We start from the raw sequence: 10,773 nt of genomic DNA on the forward strand, positions 1-10,773 counted from the left end.
GAAACTAGAAAATGAAGGGAAATGAATCAGCTCCCTCCTTAATCTTATAAATCAGTGTTCTGGTAGTTGAGGGTCCAATGTTAATTCTACAGAAATCAATAAATTAGTGCTTTCCATATTCTTGAGAGTGCGCATAATCATAGTTGTTTTATATGTCAATGAAAAGGAAGACTCCCAAATATTTATTGAGTGATTATCAGAAGTATGCCCAGTACTTTGGGAGAATGATTATTATTGGGAGTCACTATTCTTAAGGACCTTCATTATTCTTAAGGACCTTCCCATGGGGGAGCCTGGGTGTCTCAGTCAATTGAGCATCTGATTCTTGATTTTGGCTCAGGTCATGGATCCCAGGGTCATGGGATCAAGCCCCACATCAGCATCTGTGCTGAGCATGGAACCTGCTTAAGATTCTCTCTCTTTCTCTGCGCCTCTCCCCAACTCACTTACACTCTATCTCTAAAAAAAAAAAATTTTTTTTAAAGGAACCTCATCTATTTCTCATTTTATGTTTTGTGGTTTTTTGTTTTTGTTTTAAAGGATATTGAAGAATCACAAAACCACACTGGCGAGCCTGTTGGAGATGACTACAAAAAGATGGGAACACTTTTTGGTGAACTGAACAAAAACCTCATCAACATGGGCTTCACAAGGATGTATTTTGGAGAACGAATTGTGGAACCAGTAATAGTTATTTTCTTTTGGGTTATGCTCTGGTTCCTTGGTCTACAGGCCCTTGGACTAGTTGCTGTTCTTTGCCTTGTCATTATTTATGTGCAACAGTAAAAAATGGCTAAATAAGCCATTGTTTGACATTTGGTAGCCAGATATGTAATTGGTGAAGTTCTATATTTCACTACATGAAAGCCGAAAAATTTGCCTTGTTTCAAATTATGTGCTGTTTTGTAGTTAAATTTGTAAGTGGATGTTGTTTAAAATTAAACTCAACTCTTAATTATAACAGGGTTGAACATACATTTTGTAGCTTATTCAAAAGTCTTGTTTTACTACTGTGATCTGTGTCCACTTTTAAATACCCCTCCCTATTCCCATGCCAAGTCTTAACACCACCAAAAAGTGGGCAGGAAAAATAACTGGATATGGGATTCAAATCGGGCAATAGAGGTGTTGTAAAGAATTCCAACAAAACATTTTAGAATAAACAGGATGAAACAAGGATATTTAAAATGTTTTAATGGTAGATTTTCCCCACCCATACCCACCAAATAACCCCATGTTATTTGGGAAATAATTTGGATATCTATGGTTCCTGCTCAGATCAAATCAATATAAATGGTAATTACATATACACTACCTTAAAATTGTGATAAAAATCAGTAAAGCTAGCACATTTTCTAAAGATTGAAAAGAATATATTTATTATGGCTGGTGAAACTTCCCAAGTCCAATGTAACTTTTTTATAATGTAACACTTGGGTCTGGAATCACTTCAGTATATCATTTGAAGTTTTAGACACTTTTGGTGCTAATTACCTTTTGTGAATTTTTTAACTCTCATAAGACATGTCTATTGCTGGCTGTACCCCGTGGTAATGCTGTATTTTCTTGTATCTAACAAGTTGCATATTTTTTTCCTAGAGAGACATTTTCCATGTATTTTTTTCCAGAAATTTACATTTTGTAGTTCTTTTATAACAATTATTCTAAGATTTAAAAAATCTATTTCCTATTTTGGCATGGATTTTTCCCCCAAAATTGATTTATATTATGGCTGAAATTTTTTACTATGCCTTTAAGAAAACAAAAAAAAATCAGTTCATTTTCTTTGATATTTGTACTGGAAAGGTTCAGTATTACAGTATCAAACCAAATGCTTAAATTTGGAATTTAATAGCCAATTGTAATAATATTCCTCTAAGGCTAAAGCCAAGTCAGTAATTGGCCAGTCATGTTATTAGTGTGTCTTAATTCAGTGCTTTGGGATTTTATATTGAAATAAGCATTTCTTTAAATACACTTTAAAAATAGAAAGTGGCTTAGTGATATTTTGGATTTTGTTAAAGAACCTAAAACCTGTACACTTTTGTCTCAAAGACGTTCTATATACATGAAGGAGGGGTACTAAAGATAATTATCTAAAAACTCAAATTAAGTAAGGGGAAAATGGGACAATGGGATATTTTTGTCTTTGGCAAGGCAGTAACTAAAGAGTATAAAGTGTTTAATATTCCACTTTGTAAAGTTTTTACCCAATCCTGTTTTAAAAATTTATTCTATAAGTTCTCAGCATCTTCCACGCTGAAGCAGAAAACTGATTAAAAAAAATGTTCAAGTTAGATTCTAAAATCAGATAATCCTGAACACAAATATCAATCAGAGGGCACTAAAAAAATATTGTGTATTTGTATAAATACGGACCTTTAAAGTTTGACAAAAAAGGAAGACTTTGTATTATATCATTGTGTTTTTATTGGGTTTGAAATATTTTTATAGTAACCTTTATGAATTTAGCCTAAGTGCAAGTTATTTGAAAAGGTGTCTTCATTTGTGTATAGTAGAATTGTGAGGTTATTAAGAGACATCATGAGATTTTGTATATCTGAATTAAATATTAAAAAGTGCATTCTTTTCTAATGCTACCAAGAATTTTAATTTTCCTTTGGAATATAAAAAAAGATACAGTATGCATAATAATAGGTCTGGTTCCACCAGTGCTAATATTGAAAATATTTTAAAAGTAAGTTTAAATAGTAATTATTTAGTGTACTGCCAATACTATGTATCTATACAGTGCTGTTAATAGAGTACATGTTAAATTACATAAACAAATGAGATATTTTGCTACTCTTCCTGCATTTTTGTATTGGTTAGAGCAGTATACCATCATATTGTTTGCTTTGTTAGGGAAAAAACAGACTCTGCTTATTTGATGGAAATAATATATTTTCTTTTATGAAATATAATAGAATGTAGTTAATACTTATACCCTGAAATGAAAAGAAACTGGTCACTTCTTTGGTTCATGGTATAAGGAATTAGATGAAAAATGACTCTCAATCATTTCAATCTCAGATACAAGCCAATTTTAGAAACTGTTACTCCTTATGAATAAAGACACGGAAGTTACAATGCTAAGGTTATTAGATTATTCATGTGTATGTAATTCATACCACAGTTCTCAATTCAAAGGGAAAGGTCAAGATCTACAAATAAACTGACTACACATGAATAGGTCAATTTTCCCACAAGTAGAAACTCAGTATTTTGTAGAATTCAGTTCCCTCATATCTTAAGCTGTGATCCGCAAGGTAGTTTCCCGTTCCTGGCCACCAGCCAATCACACTTGGTCCAGTAGTGTGCTGGAGCCAGTTTGCACTGACTTGCAAGGGACAGTTGTGTACATCCCCCTAGTTTGCCTTCAGTAACATCAGTTGGTAGCTTGAAATTGTCTGTGAAGGGAGTATTCACATTTACACTATAAAAACTGGCAAACACAACAAATCAGGGCTCTTTTTTTTTTCCTGGCAAGCCAGTTATTAAACATATATCAGCATGCCACCTATTAGCCACTCTAGAGGTCACATCCCCGTTTTGACTTCTATGGATATAAAAGGAAGCATGTTGAGGCAAATCCCCATCAACCAATGTAAAACTGTATTTGGATCTTTTCCATGTGGGAATTATGAATTACGGTTGTCTTCTGACCAACACATCTCTATGTGTTTTGATCAGAGAAAATCCCTCTGGGCTGTCGCTGAGCTGCACGTAACGTTAAAGGCTATCCAAATGATCAGGAAATAAACAGTTATAGAACTGATGGAAGGAAAATTACAGCATAAGGAAAGATTCATTGCGAAGTAGAAAGTTCAAAATAGTCAAAGCTAGATATTGAGCAGTCAAAGGCTATTTGGTTTGTAGATTATATTTAACAGTTATTTTACAAATGTTTACTGATTTTAGGTCATGTTAAACGTTTTTATTATCAACCCATGTCTTCACAAGGTAAAAGAAGACAAACAATAGAAGACTTTCATACCTGTTCATACTTGTAGTACTAGACTTGGCCAAGGAGAATATAAGGAGAACACAGCCTGTTTTCTCATCACCTTACGCATTGCCTTGAACAATGTCACCACTCCCATGGCATCAGTTACCATTTCATACTAACAGCTCTCCATTCTGTATCTCCAGTTCAGAACACTGTACGAATATAAAATCCATACATTCAATTGCTTGCCCAACATTTGTACTTATTTATCCCTTAGTACCTCTGATTCACTGTATCCAAAAAAACAAAAAAAATAAAAAGGAACTCAGGATCCTTTTCCCAAACCTTTTTATCTTTCTGTGTTTCCAATCTCAGCAAGTGATAGTGGTCTCAGAAACTGCCCACATATAACCAGTCACCAAGCCCTGTCTATTTTATTTCCTAAAACAATGTCTTTAATCTTTACACTTCTCTTGATTCCCAGTATCACTAACTTGGTTCATACCACCTTCATCTCCCTAGATTGCTATCTCAGAATCCTAGGTGGTCTCCCCTGCCTTCGTTTTCCACTCCACAGTCAGAATAATCTTTCTAAACCATAACTCTGATATCTTTGGCCTAAATCTTTTCAATGGCTTCCTGTCGCCATTATGATAAAGTGCTTAATCTGTTTTATAAGGCTCCTCAAGAACTGGTTCTTGTATACTTCATCTCTCCATACTACTACCATCCCTTTCTAAGACTTAGCTTTAGGAATTAGTTTTTCTGTTCCTTGTGAGAGAAGTGCTTACTCACTTCCAGAACTCTGTACATGCTTTAGCTTCTTTATTTAATCCCTCCCCACCAAACTGACCAACACATCCACAGCTTTAAGACCTTTAGACACAATGTCCCCCAGGAAAATTTCTCTGACTCTTAAATCCAGTTTTGATATTTCATGTGCTTTCTGAGAACCCTGTGCTTCCCTTATCAGCACTTGTCATGCTATAACTATAATATAGCTATTATAATAGCTTATTTGTCAGCTTCTTCCTTTAGACAACAGACTTCACAAGGGTAGGGAACATGTCTAACTGGTTCATAAATTGCATTGTCAAACACAATGCCTGGCACATAATACATACTCAAAATATTTAGCAGATTAATAAACCACCTTCATTTATTCGTGTACTCCCTATAGTGCATTAACAAAGATTTAGCATTGGTTGTACTTTAGAGTTCTTTAACTCCAAAAGTATGCTTATTGTGCATAAAGAAAGTGAATTGATGTATATGTTATCATTTATAAAGTTTGTTCACTTTTAATGGAAGAATATAGCTGTTATTTGCATATACAGTATTACTACTATTCACTTGCATATTTTTAGGAAACTGTGTGAATTTTCAGTGTTGTACTTGGTAAAATCACTATTTCTCCAGAAACGATACTTTCGAATGCATATGGTCACTGATGCTACCTAAATTTCATATGTTCCAGTATTTTTCAATAGACTTTCATCTACTAAATTTTAATTTAAAAAAAAAAACACAGAAGTTGTGAGGAGGAATTCTCAAGTATCTAAGCTTGGGTATTTTAGGCTACAGAATAAATTCACTACTAGAATGTTCTAGTCACCCAGATCATAAATGTTAAATAGCATGTATATAAAGTAGTTTGTTATTTTTTCCAATAAATAATACTCTTTCACAACCTTACATTCTGAGACTCTCTTCTGACTCCCTCTGTCATGTTCTCTTTACCAGTTAATTGCTGCCACATCAAGTTTGGAAATTGCCAAAGCAACAACATACCTATGAGTGAATCATCTCTAATGCTGCAGCAGAAAGCTAAGGCCTGAAACATGTATGGCTTCCCAGGCAACAGAGTAGTAGGAAAACCTAGGTTAAGATCAACTTCCGCATCCGAGCTGTACTTCTCCTTTGTTGCCATGACTATTGTGTAAGTTAGAATTATTGAATGAGCTCTGCAAGGGCCTGCTAAGATCCAGAACTTAGTCATACACATGCTTATTAAATTTGAGTTATCTTTTCAGCAGTTAAAGTTGTATCGTTTAGCCTTTCGGCAACTTAATTAGTTGGAAATTTCCTTGATAGCTTTCCAATCACCACAGAATACAATGAATTTTATCATAAGACCGTGGTCCTTTTTTCTTATTGGTTTACTGCTTTATTATAAGAGGCTAATTGAGGTATATTTTTTCATGTTTTTTTAACAGAAGAATGAAAATTCTATATAAAATATACTTATTTATACCATAGTTTTTTAAGACAAAAATCTCGAGTTATTTTTCAAGGGTAGGGGATGGGATATGTAAAACTTCTATCAATATCTGAGTACATATGCCATCTACTGAATGCCCTTCTCTGCTATGACTGCTTCTGTTTCAGAGTTTCTTAGTTTTACATATGTAATATCAAAAATATTTATGATTTCATTATCTAATGTATTTTCAGCTTTAACAGGCACATGGGTGTATATATAAATGCAACATACAAAGGCTAAGAAGAAATAATTACAAAAGGAAAATACACTGCTTAGATGTTGGTTTGGAAGGCTTAACTTAAATTGATCTTGCACAAAACTATGAAGGTGATTTTTCATATAAGGTGAAACATTTCTTCAAATAGTAATTAGATCAGTGGCTTTCAAAGATTTTTAGTCTGGTTTGCCCTAAGTGAAATCTCACGTGAATAGCCAATATCTATAAATGATAAAAGCAGGGCTGCTATAATTGATTTTGCTGTAGGTCCAGTTCCCTGGGAAACAGACTCAGAAAAAATTAGCATGCAGGAGGTTGATTAGGGAGTGCTCTGGCATCAGCAACTGTGAAGGAAGAAAGGAAGCAGGATTGGACAAAGGGAGGTATGCAATACAGTCACAGCAAGGCCTCAGCCACTCTATAGGGTGCCCTCAAACGGAGAAGTCCCTAAAGCATTGACTTGTATTGGGAGCTCTTCAACCAAAAGCAATTCCCAGAGAGAGCTGACAGCTGGGGCTTGTCACCTGGCAGCTCTCCCAGCAGTTAGCAGAGTAAGTCCTTGGCTCTGAAGAGAGGATCTGAGCTGCCCAACACAGCATCCACTATAGACTCTTATTTTCTCACCTTACTTGATACCTGAGTCACTTACAAAACCCCACTCTTCAGGGTACAGTATGAAGATGACTAATTTAAATCAGAAACTCACTGGTCAAGGTGGACTTTCAAAGGGTACAGCCTTTAGTCTGTTGTGTTGCCTGCTTCCACTTTGAGATTCAGGTCTTCAATTATGATCAAGTTTTAGTTGACTAAACATTACGCCCAGGGTTCAGCAAAGACTTGAAGCTACTAGGAACAGATGAACAAATGATTGACAGACAAGCCCATTAGTTAAAACTGGAAGTAGGAAATCCATGAGATTTAGTATATGTAAATTGTTTAGACCAACTATTGGCTAATAAGTCTCTCAGATAGGGCCTCAAAAGACATCAGACATCAGGACAAACTATCATTAGGTTGTGTCTTGGGATCTGGGTATGTTCAAACCTAGATATAGGTCAGTCTGCTCTGTGCTTTCTGGTCCTTTTCCCAAGCTCCAAAGCAGTTTTAATTCTCAAATTTTGGAAACGTTTAAAATAAGATTTTCAGTGGCGGAGCAGAACTCACTTGTAAAGAAACTGTATCTTGCCCCACCCCCAACACACTATTGCAACTGATTTATGACTTGGAGATTTGGCCCTAATCATGACTTTCTGGTTTAATTTTAGCACAAAAGTTCTCAGCAATAGGAATTGGTAATTGAGTAAGCACTTGAAAAAAAGCTTTCTCTAGTCTTGGCCCAGAATATTTTGGGGGCCCCTAAACATAATTTTAGCTGCTATTTTTATCCCTGGAATCTTAGGAGGTAGCAAGATCAAGCAAGACAGTGGCCGCAAGCCAGTTACATACTGAAACTATAGTAGTGTTTAGGCATGATTTCCCCCTTTGGTCGTATGAAAATATTAGAACAATACACAAACCAACTCTCAGATATAAAGATCCAAATTTAAGACCTTATTCTGATATTTACTAACTACACAATTTGTAGAAGTCATACCCACATCTCTTTAAACTCCAAGATCCTCATCTATAAAATGGGGTAACTGTTATGGTTAAATAAATTATTGCATATCTTTTTGTTGTGCCTTATACAAAGCAAGCTTTCAATGAATGATGGTAATTATTTTTAAATATAAACATTCACATATAAGAGAGGACATGGTTCACTATCCATGGAAAGCTCATACATTGAGAGCCATAAAAGGTCTGGTCTATTTTATTGTTAGCAAAAGACTGATAAACACAAAGAAATTCCATGCTGTGATCCCAATTCCTCAGGACTGAAATCTTTCTGAATTCTCTTATTAATGTCAAATATTAGTGCTTCATGAATCAAAATGATCATAAAAATCAGGAACGAAGAACCTAAAGATTTGATGAACAGAAATGAAATAAATATGCCCTGTGCACCCACACCTTCTTTAATGAGATACTATGTTTTCTTTAAACATCTGCTTACTACAATACCATGCATTTTCTTTGCTCCTTTGCCTTAGTAAAATTAGGTGTAGAATTACACTCACCAATGAATATACAATTCTGCCATAGATTTGAACAATTCACAAAATGAAAACAATCCCAAAAATACTTTTCTGTTTTACTCCATTACATAGGCCAAGAGTATTATGCTATGTTTATAGAATCACAAACATTATCTTCCTTTGTTTTCAAAGTGAAATTTCAAACTAATCTATTGGTCTGTATGTCACGTTTTTAGTATGCACTAAAAACGTTTCATCAAGGTAAATATAATTGTATATTAGTACTTTCACATACAAAATCCTGTACCTAGCAATATGGATACATTGTGTAGAACTAGATAGTACAACCCAATAAAGACTATTAATATGTTGTGTTTACAAGAGTGTTAATATGATCGTAAAGTCCTGCCTTTTAGTCTGTGAAAATATGCTAACAGCATATCATAATCTTGTTAATCCTTATTTTAGCAAATCTTTGATTACATTGTTCCATCCTGGGTTCCTCTTTCATATCCTTTTCTTTCAAGTAATTCTCCCTACCTGAAAAGTGGAAGTTCTTCCAATCAAATGTTTACACATATGAATGTTTTATAATAAGCTATGGCATATCTTTAGTGCCATCTCCTAATGCATTTCAAAACTGGTTCTCCCACATTTTCCTTAACTGTCAATTTATGCTTTCAGATATTTTTATAAGATGCTTAGATAGAGCTGATGTTGGCCAAATACAGTTCTTCTCAGGCGTCTCTCCCTTTTTCAAGTTATAAGAAACATTTCTCGGGAGCTCCATGCCTGGCTACCTGATGGTCACAATTGCCTCCCTCTGTGATGGAAATCTGTGCTTTACCATATCACTGACACCCAAGTGGATGGCATAGGCTTTTTTCTGCTAACTTGGTTTGCAAAGGCCCTAGACTGACAAAGAAGACATTATTTTTGCAATGCAGAAAGATTTAGAGACAAAAAGCCCTGAACTTTAATACTCGTTTTAAATGACAAGCACGTCAATGGTACCATTTACTAGCACTAGGTGTTACTGTTTCATCTCTGCCACATCAAAGAAGACAAACTGCTACTAAAACTACCTCTGCCAGGTGAGTCCCTCCCCTTCATCGATGACTGCCAGAAATGTTCATACCGGGAAAAATAGTAATGCTGAATCCTGAAAGTATATCCATATTTGATGTTTTGTGTCTCCATTGACATCTAATTAAAGAGCAAGAATGGTACCCCAACTGCCTGCCTCTTCTATTTTTCCTAATTTACTGCACTTCCAGGCCTATGTAGCACTTTCTTCCTAGACGAGCCATGTTGTTCAATGCAGTAAATCTAATCTTCAGAGGAGGCCTAGAGAATGAACAATTATTTTTTGAGTAGATTTGGCACATATAATCATAGCAAGACTGAAATAAAACTTGCTGTGAGACACCATCTGTTGCCAACTTTTTTCTTTAAATACAGAACAAGGGATATCGGTATGAACTCATGCTCAGTTTAATATAGATGCAGATAAACAATATGGAAATAAGTAGAGATATGTATGTATGGCATCTGTATTGAAGGAGTTCATGACATGCCACCCCAAAATATGCTGCTTTGGTACATTGATTACTTTGAGCTGAAGGCACTTGAAAATCAGCAAATGCAGGGAGGGGCTTTTTCTGTGCTTCCCTTACCTGCCTAAAGACAGATCCTCCAAAAGAAACTCAATTGTCAAAACCTGCCTGGGAGTTTCCCCAACCAGGGACCATTGACCCATCACAAAACAGGAGACTAGAAGCCGACACCACACCCAAACTTTGTCACAAACCATCATACCTCCAATCTATTCTTCTAAGAGCCCATTCATCTCCCCTAAAGATCATGAACTGTCCCCTAAATTGCCTACATCCCCACTCCCCTTCCTCTATTAAGATAATACGTAAGTTCTAGGGGCGCCTGAGTCCCTCAATCGGTTAGGCGTCTGACTTCAGCTCAGGTCATGGTATCAGGGTTCTGAGTTTGAACCCTGTGTCAGGCTCTGTGCTAACAGCTCAGAGCCTGGAGCCTGCTTCAGGTTCTTTGTCTCCCTCTGTCTGCCCCTCCTCTGCTTGCACTCTGTCTCTCACACTGTCTCAAAAATAAATAAGCATTTTTCTGGGGCGCCTGGGTGGCGCAGTCGGTTGAGCGTCCGACTTCAGCCAGGTCACGATCTCACGGTCCGTGAGTTCGAGCCCCGCGTCGGGCTCTGGGCTGATGGCTCAGAGCCTGGAGCCTGTTTCCCATT

General features: G+C 36.0%; 1 protein-coding gene across 1 annotated transcript in view; it reads left to right on the top strand.

Annotated features, from left to right (window-relative positions):
* The window catches only part of FAM241A (family with sequence similarity 241 member A), a 47,857-nt gene extending 42,213 nt beyond the window's left edge, over window positions 1-5,644 (top strand). Inside the window, exon 2 of the mRNA XM_047092382.1 lies at window positions 541-5,644. Within this exon, the coding sequence (XP_046948338.1) occupies window positions 541-786 (246 nt within the window). The 3' untranslated portion in view covers window positions 787-5,644. The remainder of the gene's footprint in view (window positions 1-540) is intronic.
* Window positions 5,645-10,773: the final 5,129 nt, after the last annotated feature.

Source organism: Lynx rufus, unplaced genomic scaffold, assembly GCF_022079265.1.
Source record: "Lynx rufus isolate CCGP_SWC_20201006 ecotype Redwood Valley unplaced genomic scaffold, mLynRuf1.p SCAF_3, whole genome shotgun sequence".
NCBI lineage: Eukaryota > Metazoa > Chordata > Mammalia > Carnivora > Felidae > Lynx > Lynx rufus.